General features: G+C 45.1%; 3 protein-coding genes across 5 annotated transcripts in view; 1 reads left to right on the forward strand and 2 right to left on the reverse strand.

Moving 5' to 3' along the window:
• Positions 1-2,245, reverse strand: part of LOC113207092 (metabotropic glutamate receptor) — a 90,818-nt gene extending 88,573 nt beyond the window's left edge. Inside the window, exon 1 of the mRNA XM_052264520.1 lies at positions 2,014-2,245. The gene's annotated coding sequence lies outside the window, so the exon portion shown is untranslated. The remainder of the gene's footprint in view (positions 1-2,013) is intronic.
• Positions 2,246-3,443: 1,198 nt separating this feature from the next.
• LOC113207094 (histone-arginine methyltransferase CARMER) lies at positions 3,444-11,869 on the forward strand. Of its 3 annotated transcripts, none has more exons than XM_026423477.2 (12): positions 3,444-3,685; positions 4,266-4,418; positions 4,535-4,638; positions 4,721-4,936; positions 5,017-5,194; positions 5,302-5,392; positions 5,495-5,667; positions 5,775-5,997; positions 6,082-6,269; positions 8,223-8,309; positions 8,420-8,547; positions 8,661-11,869. In XM_026423477.2, the coding sequence occupies exons 1-12, from the start codon at positions 3,553-3,555 to the stop codon at positions 8,802-8,804; spliced, it is 1,818 nt and encodes a 605-aa protein (XP_026279262.1). In that variant the 5' UTR covers positions 3,444-3,552; the 3' UTR covers positions 8,805-11,869. The 3 variants fall into 3 exon arrangements, with proteins under 3 accessions (XP_026279262.1, XP_026279264.1, XP_026279265.1); XM_026423479.2 differs by having other exon boundaries at positions 4,281-4,418; XM_026423480.2 differs by lacking the exons at positions 8,223-8,309; positions 8,420-8,547; positions 8,661-11,869 and adding an exon at positions 6,970-7,948 and having other exon boundaries at positions 3,446-3,685.
• Positions 11,678-15,380, reverse strand: part of LOC113207093 (dihydropyrimidine dehydrogenase [NADP(+)]) — a gene marked incomplete in the record, with an annotated part of 6,820 nt that continues 3,117 nt past the window's right edge. Inside the window, 10 exon segments of the mRNA XM_052264417.1 lie at positions 11,678-12,122; positions 12,190-12,347; positions 12,422-12,643; positions 12,718-13,293; positions 13,465-13,617; positions 13,701-13,910; positions 14,076-14,431; positions 14,519-14,729; positions 14,804-14,979; positions 15,242-15,380. Of these exon segments, the coding sequence (XP_052120377.1) occupies positions 12,038-12,122; positions 12,190-12,347; positions 12,422-12,643; positions 12,718-13,293; positions 13,465-13,617; positions 13,701-13,910; positions 14,076-14,431; positions 14,519-14,729; positions 14,804-14,979; positions 15,242-15,380 (2,286 nt within the window).

Genomic DNA, 15,380 nt, shown 5'->3' on the forward strand with positions numbered 1-15,380 from the left:
CCCCCCTCTCCCTCTCCCAATCCCTGGGGCAGGGGGAGGGGGTGGGGGCGGGAGGTTGCAGGCTCGAGAGCCTTTTTCGCGCCACACTACGCCACGCCGCAGCCAGCGAATGGGGCAGAGGCTAATTGCAATTGCACTGCAGCCGAAGTACACTGCCAAACTTAATTTGGATGCCTCGGATCCGGGCGCGCGCACGCCTTCGCCTCTCCCTTTTTTCCGCTTCTGCCTTTCCCCTTGTTTTTGTGTTTCCTACACTCAGAAAAATGGGACAGCTCACTGTTAAAAAATCGGTTGTGAATTTACAACACATTTGATGTTAAGTTTTATATCGACAAATTCTGTTGAAAAACAAAACATGTTGTAATCCAACAACATTCACAAAATTTTCCAAAACTAATTTTCATTTTACATTTGATATTTGCTACTGAAAATGTCACAAATATGACTAAACGAGCGACTTTCAAAAATGTTGCTCTCCCAGGAGTGACGAGATTGGATGAAAAAAGTCGCTCTCTCCGGAGCAACTTATAATTCAGTCCCGAGGTCACTCCCCGACTTTCAGTGCACCCATACAATGACGGGTGAGCCAACATTTCAGGTTGACTATGGCTTCCTATTTCTTTTTTTGGTGTCTCGTTCTATGCGTTCCAACTATTTACGTAAGGTAGGAGTAGGACAGGTGTGTATACTGATCCTGCACGACTCGGTCTGTCCTCCCTCACCTTGCATTTTCAGAGAGCTCGCAACAATCTCTAATTCACTTTTCCCTCTCATGGAAATGATACGTTCCCTTCGTAGTTTAAAATAATCGGAAAAGAAATTGAAATGCGTTAAGCTACGTCGAACCTGTCGATAACTCTCTTGGCCGCATGAGCACTGCGCGACAAACTCGACTCCCACGTCTCTCCGCGTCGTATGTACCTCCCGTATCACAGATGCCTCTCCGCCTTCTCCTCCCCTCTCCCGCACACTCCTTTCGCTCCTCCTCTCCCGGGCTATGGCAGTGTGTGTGTGTGCGCGCGCGGTGGTGTGGCGAGCCCGACAACAAGCTACCCTTGCCAATTGAGTCAGACCATGTTCCCCTTCAGGCCAGATTCATATGTCTTACCCCTCTGCGCTCCTCCGGCCCCTCCTGCTTCGCTTACTCAATCGGGTCCGGCGTGCCCCGCCGCCAGCCGCGCCAGCCCCGTCCCCCGCCCCACCCCACCACGATTCGCCACGCATCGCCATGCCTACCGTAAGCCCCTTAGGGGCGGTATAGGGCGAGGCGCCGAAGGAACAACACTGATGGAACATCCGCGCTGTTCGCACACTTATGAGTGCATGAGTTTCTTTCGACCAAGACCCGAAACTGTTATTACTGTCTTTTCAGATGTGAGACTCGCGACTGTGTTTGTTACCCCAGCCTTGGCCGAATAGCGATTGGGTTTTGGGGCAGCTGCAACGAAAGTGCCATCCGTCACGATTGAAACGTTTGCGACGGGAGACACGAATCTCCGTTTATCACCAACACCAACTCTTCATATCGAAGTCTTTGCACTCTCGGCGTGATGATGCCCCGACGCTGCTTGACCACAGAGACCGGACCTCCAACTTATTATTAGTAATGACAAATGCGTTCGTTCAGTCAGCCTTATGGCCACTCGTTGGAGATCCTGATTAAATCACACAGGAAACCCAAGTGTTTGAATGTCGCACACTTGTAGGTGTGTGTACGCGATTCGTACACATGGAGACATAGGGGCACAGGTATGAAAATTTCAAAGTCAAAGTATGTAAAATTCACACTTTTACTCCCTTCAGTACAAAAATGAGCATTCACGCACACACATAAGTGTGTGATATTCACATACTTGCGCTTTTAGTGCTTGAAGCTTGGTTTCCATTTCCACCCTCCCTCCTGAGCTTTTCGAGCATGTGTGGTTTTGGGCCCTGGACTTGAACCATCTGAGCTGCCCTGGAGCCGGCCGCGGGGGCCCGGCGGGCCGCAGCGCTGGCATTCCCTGGACTCACCTCTGTCAGCCGGGGCCGGCGCCGCGCGGGGACTGTGCTGGTGACGTGCCGTGGCCTCGGCCGTGGCGGTGCGGCGCTCGGACTCGTTCGTCGCGCTCCTCACCTCCGCGACGGCTCCTGCTGCGCGGCCCTCCCCCGCGGCCCTCCCCTCCCTCGCGACACGCGCCGCTTAGAGCTCCTCGCTGGAGCGCGCTGGAGCGGCCCGCGGAGCCGGAGCAGCCTGGAGCCAGACCCGAGCAGAAATGTTTTGGCGGCGGCCTGGCAGCGCGGGCAGCGGCGCCAGCCCCGCGAGCTCCAGCCGGCAGCCGCGCCCCGCCGCCCGAGCCGCCCGCGCCCCCGTCTGCGCCTGCGCGCCCGCATCCCTCTCTCCACGCCCCCTCCCCTCCCCGCGAGAGGGTCCCTCGCCGTCGCGGCCGGCGCACTGCTCTGGTAGTAGAGTCCTACAGAGTTCTTTAGGACTAGGAGCACTCACCGAACCCTAGTTAGATATGACGAGAAGCTTGCCTTATATATTAGACGCAAGTCCCCGCATGGAAAATTCTACGTAGAATCTAGGCCGCATCAGCGTAGAATCTATGAATTACGTAGATTCACGTGGACTCAACGTCGCATCTATGTAGATAGGACCATACGTCGACGCAATTCCCATATGTTGGTGTCACGGCACAGTGTTAATGCACAGTCCTTGCCACTTGTATGACAGAGACACTACCATAACGACACAGCACACAGGCAGGACCGTTACGCCATACACACTCAATGGGTGAAGGGCCAGGTCGGGGGAAAACGACACGTGGGGAAGAACAAGGAAAATGAAAGAAATTGCACCAAATCGAAAATTTTATGTCGATGCATGCGTTTGACTAAATATAAGGCGATAATTTTAACCAATAATATTTCCATTTCAAAAAAAAGTGCATTTCTCCTCGTGTCTCGTCCCAAGGAGGAATTTAGCGGCTGTCAGCATGACGTCAAAATGGTCCCCTATTTTGACGAATTCATGACTCTTTCTTGATGTCATCGTGACACTGATCTGACTCAAAATGTCAAGTACGGTCCAATAAGACATCAAGAAGAGTCATGGTAGACGTCAAACGTTATATTCAGATAAGAACGGGCACTCCGCGCTTGACGTCTGTAAAGTTAGCGGCGCGTGACGTTGCGTGCGTGCGTAGAGCGTCAGTCATCGCAGCTGCGAATTATTGGCCAAAACTTCGATCTCGTTCACTCGTTCACGCGTCGCTGATTTTACCCAAACACGAACATTTTACCAGAAAGTCATCAGAAACCACGGAGCGCATTATTTCGAATTTTCGCTCTCTTACTGCGCCTTCTCGAAAAGCCGCCAGCCCTGCTAGCCTCGCTGCATGCCAGTCTCGACCACGAGTGACCAGCCGACCGCCATGACCGCCATTGCGATTTGTGAACGCTTTGGTTGTCGCGGAGAACGTATCCTTGAGTGATCCCATGAACCGGTGAAGCGAAGTGCTCCACTGCACAGCTTCTTCTTTGTGTTAACCACCAATAAACAACAAAATTATGGCGAGAAATTTCGAAAGTGTTGTTGTGTCAAGGGTAGAAAGTTCGGGCCAAATAATCCAAAAATATGACTTCCCGGTTACACTTTCTGCCGAATACGATCCACAAGGCTTCACGATCAATGGATACAGAGGTAAGTGCACTGCATATCAATGTCTAGCCCGTGAAAAATTTGCGAAATTTTGCACTGACACTCTTGTAAATGATAAACTTATGCAATTGTCTTGCCATTTGGTGCCGCAGACAGTTTTCCTAGGGTTGTGGTTCAATTTTCAATCAAGTCCCCATGGGGTCATGCTAAGGCCCCGAGGCGGCAAGACTACCGCAATTAGCAACGAAACACCGCTTCCTTCACTTATGATGCTTTCTCCTGAAAACAATATCTTCGATTCTTTTCCCCCTTGTTAGTTAATCGTATTGAGAGCCATACGCTATCTGTTCAGTTCTGAGTTTTGATGTTTGGTTATGGTGAGACCAGAATTATTTTTTTAAAGTTTTAAAATTGCATGGTTTTGCAAATCTTTGGTTCTACTACATGTCAGCTTTAAAATGACCCCAGAAACCATAGTTGTGCACTACCAGTGCCCTTAATTACCATGAAGTTATGTTTATCTTTCAATGTTTTGCATTGGTTATCATTATTCTTGTTTTAATTTAAGTTTAAGGTTAATACACCTGCCACCTTAATTTATTTTCCTTTCTTTTTACCGTAGATGTTGTTGTTCCAGAGGGCCAGATGCAAGGTGAACCCTTATTTTATTTTGTGCTATCACATTCAACGGAATGTGCCCGAATGGGTACGCTCAATTACATCTTCCATTTAGATGACATGGAGAGTTTGTCTTTTAAGTTCAAGGATTCTGATGGTGAGACTATCCTCATTAATAATTTGTAGTTTTTTTTTTGAAATATTTCGGTTTTGTGTACTTTGTGCCTTAAGTTTGATTATATCCGTAATAATTTAATAACTTTGTTGTTCTAGAGTTGAAAGCTTTCCACACACTTGTGGTTAAAGTGAAAACAGGCAACAAAAACTCTGCATTTGCTTGCCGTACTGATGATTCCTCTGCTATCCAGTATTTTCAGGTCAGATATTAAATATACAACCCAAATTGTAGTTCTTTTTATCAACTGCTTATTCTCATGATCCTTGTCTTCTCTCTTTCAGTTTTATGGGTATCTATCTCAACAGCAGAACATGCTTCAAGATTACATAAGAACTTCAACATACCAACGTGCAGTCCTCTCCAATACTGTTGATTTCAAAGACAAAATTGTACTAGATGTTGGTGCAGGCTCAGGCATTTTGTCATTTTTTGTGGCTCAGGCAGGAGCTGCAAGAGTGTATGCTGTTGAAGCTAGCTCTATGGCACAGCATGCAGAGGTTAGTTGAACTTTGTCTTAAGTATACCTGACCAGTGTGTGTCACTTCAAATAATGCTCATTTGTCATTTATATTTTTAGCAACTTGTTCGTGCAAACAACCTTGCTGACCGTATTTCTGTGGTAGCTGGAAAAATTGAAGAAATTGATCTCCCTGAAAAAGTTGATGTTATCATTTCTGAACCTATGGGTTACATGCTGTTTAATGAGAGAATGTTGGAAAGTTTTTTACACGCTAAGAAGTGGCTTAAGCCAGATGGTAAGGTTTCACACCTTCCACACAATGTGTTGCTTTCATTTTCCGTCTCTTCTTTGGTGGCTTTGAATCCAGTCTGGTCGTTGATAGTAGTATGTGTTGGCTTCTAGGTAAAATGTTCCCTAGTCGGGGTGATCTTCATGTGGCCCCTTTCACAGATGAAGCTTTATATATGGAGCAATTCAACAAAGCTAACTTTTGGTATGTAGATTGTACTGAGAGTAAGACTGAAACCAGCTGATGTCAAATTTTAATGTGGACATTTGTTGTGAATGCACTTATTGAGTTTATTTTATTCTTTAGGTATCAACAGCATTTTCATGGTGTTGACCTCAGAGTACTCCGGGAGGCAGCAATGCGGGAATATTTCCGTCAGCCAGTTGTTGATACTTTTGATATGCGTATTACCATGGCGAAGTCTGTCTGTCATGTTGTGGATTTCAGTACAGCCAATGAAGAAGATCTTCATCTTATTGGTATAGTAACTTATCTAATCTTCTCTACATAATTATTGGGTGTACACCTAAATACATGTACTAATGTAAAAGTATGTTCTTCAATGTATACTTTAATTTTTTTCCAGAAATTCCTATTGAGTTCCATATGTTGGAAACTGGAACAGTGCATGGGTTGGCATTCTGGTTTGACGTTGCATTCTTTGGATCTCAATCTCCGATTTGGCTGTCTACCTCACCCTTAGAACCCCTCACACATTGGTACCAAGTCCGTTGTTTGGTTGAATCTCCATTGTTTGTTAAAGCAGGACAACTCTTGCGAGGAAAAGTGTCCCTTGTTGCTAATCAACGGTGAGATTTTGTTTGTTGATACTACTTCATTAGATGCAATAATGCTAAATTCTACATTACCAAGTCTTTAAAATTTTGTTTCAGACAAAGTTATGATGTAAATCTCGAAATGAGGGTGGAAGGAACAACCATGCGTACTAGCAATAGCCTTGACCTGAAAAATCCGTACTTCAGATACACTGGACAGCCTGCCCAGCCACCTCCTGGCACAGCTCATGTTTCACCCAGTGAGGCATACTGGAGCCATTTAGATGTTCAGGGTGCACGGCAAGGTGAGTAGACTCTCCCTCTATTTGAATGAACAGCAAGATGAAACTAGTGCTGACCTGTCCTAATGTGGTCTTATTATTCTGAGCAAATGTGCCCATAGTGAAGTAAGTTATTAATATCTAAATGAGTACCATCAATTGCGGGTTTTCCTGTCTGATATGAATTATAGTAGCTTCAACCTCATGTCAATGAAAGTGTTGTTCAATGGTAGTATAGCATGTACGTATTTCACTTCTATGAATGCTGATTCTAAAATTAAATATACCATGCATGCTGTATGGTTTCAAACTTAAATGTATACATTGGTTGTTTCAACTTACATGCTCATAGCATTTTTTTTTTAATTTACCTGTCTTATATTTACTTTAATTACTCAAATTCTTGTACAATTTATTTATGTTCTTAATCTATTCAATGTGAGCTTTCTGTGGCTCATTAAGTTACAGCAAGTAATTGTAAATTATTCAATATTTTCACAGCTTTATCTTAGTTTGCACCGCTAGCTTCTTGAAACAAATTGCATTTCCTTTAGCTTCATAACTCAGCTCGCGGCTTGTGTTCAGGGAGTCAAAGGTGATGGAAGGTGTAGGAAGTAGAAAGATGCATGACGGTCTCTATCATCTAAGGCTGCAATACCCTCATGATCACTGCTGTCAGCCTTTGGTGGTGCACTGATGCATGTTTCTGTCTGTTGCATCTTAGGGCTGAGCGTGCCAAATGCTCCAAGCAGTCCATATTCAACGTACGGTTATTGTGCAGATGGACAATTGTATGAGATGGATGGCCAGTTCTACAATCTTGTGCTGCATCAACAGTAGTAATTGAATGCTTAATGCGGTAGTTCAAATGTTGTCTAGGAGAAAGAAAAAGGTGTCTGTGATTATGGTTTTATGTCAATTGTATTATTACTGTATTGGTAGTTGACCATGAAATTTGGTTATGTTTTAATGCTAGTTGCACACATCTATTCCGATTTTCATTCAAATTGCTGTTTTGCATCTATGTGAGCTTGATTTTTATTTTGTAGTATTTAAAATACTGTATGTAAATTGCATTGTTTTATCTCTTCCAAGACTATCATGTATTGTGCACACTGTCTTTTGTGTTGAGCATAGAGAAAGATTAGGTTTTAATTTGAGCTGGATATCAAATCTTGTCATTGTTATACTATTGTAGTTACTGTAGTGGTTATGTTTTAGTCTATTATTGTTACTGACCTTTGTGGTCCTTAGAGTTCCTGATAACATGTAGGTACCTACTTTTTGAATGTTCGTACGTATCAACCTATGGATGCAGTTAAGCCAAACCTGACTGTGAAGTTGCAACTTATCTAATGGGTTATTTATCATATAGTTTTGGAAAACTATCTTAAAGTTTTATCATTTTATCCACATTTTGTGACCAACTTTTTTGTATACAGTTTTTTTATTTCTTCTCTTAGTAGAGGAGAAGTAAACCAAAAGTAGAAGTATTTTTTTAATACAAATATTGTACTATTTTTCACTTAATTTTGTAGGTTTGAATTTTATTCTATGATTTTGTGTCAATACATTGAACGGGGTGAATTGAAATATCTTGACTTCAAAGCAATTGTGCCATATATTATATAGGTACATTATTACAACGGGACACTTTTGGCTGTTGGTACCTTAAAATAATAAATGTTTAAGAACCCTCCTTATTTATTATTGCCTGCAATTGCATGTCTCCCTATTCACCAAAATATGTAGACTACTCAACTGTTTCCTTTTTGATGTGACTCTTCTATGATTTTCGTCTGGCGTTGGAATAATTTTGTTATGTTGATGTCCTGAAATTATTTAAGAAAGGATTACTTCCTTCTCTGTCACACATTTGCTCAGATTAAAACTGGACTGAATCTTTTGGCTAGCAAGATGATGCCACTTAATAGCTATGACAAGGACATTCTTCAATTTTATTTTATTTTGTTCCAGCTGTCAACATGGTCAATGGAATGTCTGTAAATGGACTTGGTGAAGTGTCCATGGACACTTCACAAACCAATAATCTTATTGCTCTAGGTCAGTAACTTTATATTTGTTTGCTATTAAATCACTCTAAAGTGTATCATCAGATGGATTGCTTTCCAACCTTTTGTGTTAATTTTTGTATCCATCTTGCTCCTTCATAGGGTCTCAGCCCAACATACATCCTGGGAGTATATCTAGCACAGGGCGTCAAAGAATTGGAACTGCGACCTCCACCCAAGCTGCTCAGTTAATTGGTGGGGGAATAACTCCTACACTCTTCACAGCCCAGGTATGTTCCTCCAAACCCTTGTAAGGTTTAAACTATAATGTAATGTAAACATTTTTAAAAGTGAAGTTTCTATCGGTGTCTTTATTGTCTTTAACATTTTTCTTTGTTTGCAGTGTGGCAACATGAATATCTCTGGCCAACCAACCCAGCTGGTGTTAGGAAACACAACTCATTATCCTGTCAACAATAGCTTGATGATTGGAGATTATGTTACACCTGGCGTCAACATCATGGCTACTCAGACCTTTCGTCAGTAGTTAGTTCCTCACATCTTTTGATAAATACAGATTAGGTTGTCACCTCTCACACGGCCTTGCCAGTCTCTTCCTTTGCAACTTTTGGACTGCTGTAATTTATTGATGGTTGAAATGTACAATATGTAAGCTTAATTTGTAGTTATTCATTTTACTGGTATAGTTATATATATTGACTCATGTACTTAAATTATTGATTAGTAATTGTAGAGCAATAATGATGTTAATCAGTTTTGGAACATCACTTGTAGTGTGTATAAAAAGAGTAATGTTTTGTGCTTTACTCAGGGATTACTTAAAATGTAAATTTGTCTAATTGGGAGATAGATACCATTGATTTTAAATGTGATTGTAAGATTTATGCTATGCTCTTACATGAGGCCTATTGAACGTTGTAACTTCATGACACTAGACATCTTTGTAAGTTTATTTTTGATAGATTGGCTTGTTTCTGTTGTAGTGGTATATTTATCTTCCTATTGTTTAGGAATCTGATAAAATTTTTGATGATTTAAGCGGTATGAATCTCTTGGTGACAAGAACTCCTGCGTGGAATATGTTGCCTCAAATTCAAATCCTAAAAGAGATCACCTGAAAGATCAGTATCAAATCTTCTCGACTGTTGGTCTAATTGTGTTTTTGATCACCTATATTCACCATTTAGTTGATCTAACTTTTCAACGCACATGATGTCTCTTGATTACTTCCTTTGAAAGTATTGTTGGTGCCAGTGAGTTTATGAAACTTATTATGTTCATTCTCCTTTTGTAATCATCTGTCCTTTTATTTTTATTTTCTGTGTTAGTTGTAGACTAAACCTTGGTTGGGTTCAGGATTTTTAATCTTTCCTTACAAATGAAACAATCTGTGGGTTTTCAAGAACTTTTCATACTATCCATGTTGAATGGTTATTTAAAAATTGTATGAATTGTGTCATTTTATCAAAACCAATCTGTGACTTGCAGAAAACCCTATGTGATATGGCTTTTTGACTACCTTAGCATTTTCTTATACCATTTTTATTTTTCTTAATTTTGTGTAGTAATTGTAGGTTCATTATATCAAGAATAGTGAATGTGTCTGCCCATTGTGATGCTTATTTATTAATCTGATACAGTTGAGCTCTAATTACATGGCACTGCCTTTTTTTCCTCATAAAAAAGAAAACCATAAGTTTGGTTAAGTGTTCAAAGTTGGAATCTGTTGTGTTTTGCTTTATTGTCTATCAACACTAGTAAACGAAGGAGTCCGTTGAAATTTGCTCATGTATTTTTGTACTAGGACGTTTTTGCTCTGTCTTACAATGTCAGAAATAGGTTTTCTGTTTGAGATTTGTGTAATTAAGTGAAACGTATGCCAACACTTATACAGAAGTGGTGAAGAAACTGTATTATCTCAAACGCATGTCACTTTCAATGTGCATTTTGGTGACAACCAGGGACTCAGTGAGCAATGTGCGACAAGTAATTATCAGCAATGAATTTTTAAGGTGCATTTATGTTGGTAATCATTCCCCTCCTTTTTCAACACTTTTCTTAATTTCTTTGATGCTTTTTGCTCTTTTCAGTCTTGTTGTTAATGCTTTTGTACAACAAAGAAACATCACACTTGATTGATCAACTTAGGCTTTTGACAGTTTTTGTGTTGAAAGAGATGAACAAGTCTCTCCATGCTCACCAGTTTCTTCTTTTTTTTCTTTTTTTTTTACCTTTATCTCTGCTGAGTAAAAGTGTTATCCCAACTCTTGTTTCACTTGCCCTTTTTTCATGTACCTGTTATGAAACATAGTAGAATTGACATTTTGCTCCTCAAAAGAATAAAAGGTGCATTAAATAGTTGTTTTCAAAACAAGTGGAAATTGCCAATTTATTTTGGTGAAATTTTATTATATATTGATTCATTCACATGGATTGAAGGTTTTGCTGCTCTGGATGCTAATCTGTCGGCATACCCCAGAAAAACTGCAGGCTTTTTAGACTGTTACCTACTGCACATACAGTACTACGTAGTATTTATATTTAGTTCATAATTTTAATTGAGTTTGTACGCTTCATTCTATCTCCCCTTTTTTTACATTTTTTTTTCTTTTTTCATTCCATTGCGCTTGCTTGAAGGGGTGTTCAAAATGTGATATTAACCTTTCTTGTTTTTGTTTTGTAGATAGCAGGAATTGCAAAGAGGCTGAAATTTGGAAGTTTGATATTTGCTTTCATGTTTCTTCATCAGCTAGTTATAGATTGAGAAGCTAAGGTTTTTGGTGTTGTCATAGTTTTCTGGACCTCTAACTCAAAATATCTTGTACTCCTAACAAACTTAAAAATGTTTCTCTTATCTTGGTGCTTTTTGTGCTGAAGCAAACATTGTTTTAATTTATTTGACTGTCTGTGCTCTAATTTCAGTTTTGATCTAAATGTACGATCCAAGTGGTATCTTTGTAGTATCATTAACTTTTCAGGTTTCCTATTCTTAATTCAACATATTTGTAAGACACTTTTCTATCAATGTTCCTTGAAATAGGACTTCTTTTTCTGTAATTTCCTCACAATTTTTTTCAATTTGAGAATCATTGATGTATGTTTAATCAGTGATTACCACTTCATCATATGCTCTAGACTATAGAAAATGTAATCATATGAGGAGTTTTGTGTCCATGTCTCATGTGAAGTGTTTACTCTTCTGCTTTTATCTCCTAATATTTAGGTACATATGTTTAAATGTTAGGCACTTTTTTCTGGTAATCATTTTGTGTGATACTTATCTAGGTAGCTTACTGACAGTGCATTAGCTTTAAGTACCGATGTCTACTGTAATGTAAATTTTTTTTGAGATACAGTATATGAAATGAAATGTTTGGTTCTCTAAGAAAACACATCAACTTTCACTTTTTCCTTTACCTTTTTTTTTTTTTTTGGTGTATAAAAAAAGAAAGTTATTTTTGACATTGTAGCGGAAGCTCATCTTCGTCATTTGTACTGTGCAGTATTATAAAAGACCTTCTTCCTGTTTATGTATGATTAGATGATTTTTCATTAACATAATCCACAATAAATGTATGTTGTGAGTATAAACTGCATTCTCTCATTTGAAAAATAGTATACCATTTTGCAATTTTTAAATCAAATGCATATTCTAAAATCTCATTCCCCCGTCCTTCCCCATTCATTTTCCAATCTTCTTCTGCCTCTTTTCGGTTTTTTGATTTCTAGAATGAGAATAAAGGTAACCACTGTTTTTAATTATTGGCACTCTCCAATTTTCGTTTCTTTGATGGTAATAGGGTACCCTCTCTTGATCACATGTGGTATAGTCTTCGGAACCATTCTGTCAGAAAAAAGAATAACATTAAAAGTGAACATGAAATTTGATTCACAGAGTTTGAAATCCTTACGTTATGCAGTCAATGATGGGGCAAACTGAGACACACAGTGTGCATCCTGTGCAGTCATCATTTACTTTCGGGAGATGAGTGTCAGAGTCAAAGTTGATGGCCTGGTATCCAGAGTCATTGCATGCCATGTAGCATTTGCCACAATTAATGCACGTGTCCTGTTCCAAAGACAAGTTATCAAAGCTTTCAACTTAAATGCAATTGCAGTGTCATTTGTTGCGCGCAGTCCTACCTCGTCTACCAGCGCCACCACTTGCGCGGTGTTGTCCAGGCTCTTGTAGGAGCCGATGCTGGCCACGGCCGCGCCCACGATGTCCTGAACTCTGGGGACCGGCTTTTGCGGGGCGGCTGCTACCCGCGGCGGCTCTGGCTCAGGCTGAAGGGCACCCCGCTGCCGAGCCGCGTGCACCGATGCCTCTCTCTCCTTCTCGTACGGTCCGAACCGCGGTAGCACCTGCGTATAGGGCCCGCGGGGGAGGTAAACAAATGTCCGTAGGACCCATCTACTTACCGATGGACGGCACCCACCTTGCCCTTGTCGAGGAAGCTCTGCAGAGACACGACGGGCTTGCCCTTGTACTGTTTGGTGCGCGGCGGGCTCTGTCCGTCCCAGCCAGGGAGCTCGAGGGCCTTGAGGTACAGCAGAGCCTTGAGGCCGGACACGTAGTCGTCGATGAGCGTGAAGTCCTGGTTCTGCACGGCGCTGCACACCTGCAGCGTGGTGGCCCCCGCCTGTAGGAACTGGATCCCGACGTCGGCCGAGTCCACGCCCCCGATGCCCATGATGGGGAAGCCGGGCAGCTCCCGGGCGATGGCGGACACGGCGCGCAGCCCCATGGGCCGAGTGGCGTTGCCGGACACGCCGCCGTACGTGGTGCGGAAGCCCGACTCGCGCCGCCCCACGGCCGGCCAGGGGGTGGCGTCCGCGCGCAGGCTCATGAGCCCCGACACCGTGTTGATGGCCGACACGCCGCTGGCGCCGCCCTCGTGCGCGGCCTTGGCGATGGTCACGATGTCGGTAATGTTGGGCGTGAGCTTGATGAAGACGGGGATCTGGACGGTGTCGCGCACCCAGCGCGAGATGTCACGCACGAGCTCTGGTTTCTGGAAGCGCGAGGCCGCGCGGTGAGTGTGAGAGTGAGCGCGTGGCAAGAGACAGACGTGGGGAAGCGGGGTTGCTCGTACACCCACGCGAACACCACAGGTCTATGGAGACCTACGGTTGCAAAGTAAGGAGGAGTGGGGGCGAACATGAAGTAACATTCTGAGGCCTACCTGACCGCAGGCCAGCCCCATCCCGGACTCGCCCATGCCATGGGGACAGGACAGGTTGAGCTCCAGCATGTCGGCGCCAGCCTCCTCGGCGAGCCCACTCAGCTTCACCCAGTCCTCCTTGTTGTACGAGCACATGATGCTCGCGACCAGCACCTGGAATGCATGGCAAACGATGAAATGGCCGGCAACGGCGCCTCTCAGCTCAACAAGAACCATCGCGGCGACAGTGCTTTTACATTGTCCGGGAAGTCCCTCTTAAGCTCCCTGATGCTGGTGAGCCAGTAGTCCTGGCACTTCTCCGAGATAAGTTCAATGTTGAGGAAGGAGCCCTGTTCGGGGCCGTAGTGGTGTCGTGACGTGGACCCCTTGACGATCCTCGGCGACACGTTCGTCACGATGTCCTTGTCCAGGGCGAACGTCTTGGTGACCGCGAAACCCCAGCCAGCCTGCAGCATGGAGTACACAAAGTGTTGTTCGGCACTCACTCTTATCGCACGATCCAGGAAGGTGGCTGATTCGACACGCCGACACTCCCGCCGATAGACTGTACCGCATGCATCCGTGTTGGCGAGTTGCCTACTCGCACGGGGGGAGAGGGGGGGGGGGCTCACCTCGAAGGCGCGTCGGATCATGGCGGAGGAGGTGGTGGGCGGCGCTGACGCCAGTCCGAAGGGGTTGGGGAAGCGCACGCCGCACATTTCCACGCTCAGGTCGACACGGTCCACGGCCGAGTAGAAGCGCGGTAGACACGGCTCGGACGGGACACTGCCGCCGTGCCGCTCCTGGATGTACTTGTGCATGAACCAGGCAGCCGTCTTGCCGTCGTTGACAGATTCCACTGTCGTCTCGGACAGCCCGGCAATGTCGCCGCCGCAGAAGACGCCGGGCTCGGACGACGCCATCGTGGCGGCGTCCACCTCCGGGGTGCCGGACTTGTTGAGGCGCAGGGGCGCCAGGGCGGCGCGGACTGCAACGGTAGAGAGGGCGGTTAACTGAACGCTCCGCGGGTTGGGCGTGGAGCTGGAGCGCGCGGCCGCGGACACCGGTCGCTCACCATCCTCGTCGTACAGCCCGGAGCCAAACGCGGAGATGACGAAGTTGGCCTTGACGCGGGTCGTTTGCTCCGGGTCCTCGACCCAAGTGCCGTCATCCAGCTGCTCGGTGCGGGTGAACTCGACGGCTGCGATTCGCCCCCCGCGCACGATCACCTCCTTGGGGCTGAGGAATGGCAGAAACTCGCACTTCTCCTCCACGGCCAGCTCCATCTGAAACTCGCACGCCCAAGTTGAAAGAAACTCCTGACCATCGTCCTCCTGGCCCTGTCCAAGGCGACACGCACCTCCTCGGGCACGGCGCGGATGTTACGGAAGCCCTTCCGGAACACGACGAACACCCTCCTGGCGCCGCAGCGCAGTGCGGACGTGGCGCAGTCGAAGGCGGTGTCCCCGGCGCCCAGCACGATCACGTTGCCGTGCAGCGCGGGCAGCGCGGGCCGCGAGGAACAGCCGCACATGCCTGCTCAGAGGGAGAACGGTTCCGCGTCAGCTCGATCTCGTCAACAAGTGTGGCGAGGACCACGTGCACGGTGTATATTGATGCGCTCCGGCGTCGCTAGGGCTGCAGAGCGGTTATGGCGCCTTACAGACGCACGGGGTAGGCAAACCCGCTACATTCACCGGAGCGCAAATCAAAGACACACCACACCCGGGACGTCGCGGCGCTGCTGCTTCAGAGCAGTACTGCTCTGAAGGCTGCTGCGCGGCGCTGACCGACTGACCTGCCTTGCTGCCCCGGGCGACCTCGGGCAGGAAGTCCTTGCTGGAGTAGTAGCCGTGCTCGCGGCTCAGGCCGGCGAACACGGGGAAGGGCTTGGCCTGCGGCATGCCGATGCCCACGAACACGGCCTGGTAGCCCTG

Source organism: Frankliniella occidentalis, unplaced genomic scaffold (genome assembly GCF_000697945.3).
Source record: "Frankliniella occidentalis isolate FOCC.00 unplaced genomic scaffold, Focc_3.1 Scaffold19, whole genome shotgun sequence".
NCBI lineage: Eukaryota > Metazoa > Arthropoda > Insecta > Thysanoptera > Thripidae > Frankliniella > Frankliniella occidentalis.

Coding starts and splice junctions, on each gene's coding strand:
- LOC113207094 (XM_026423477.2), top strand. CDS start 3,553: ATGGCGAGAAATTTCGAAAGTGTTGTTGTGTCAAGGGTAGAAAGTTCG. Junction 4,419..4,534: donor TAAGTTCAAGGATTCTGATG/GTGAGACTATCC, acceptor TTGTTGTTCTAG/AGTTGAAAGCTTTCCACACA. Junction 5,668..5,774: donor AGAAGATCTTCATCTTATTG/GTATAGTAACTT, acceptor ATTTTTTTCCAG/AAATTCCTATTGAGTTCCAT.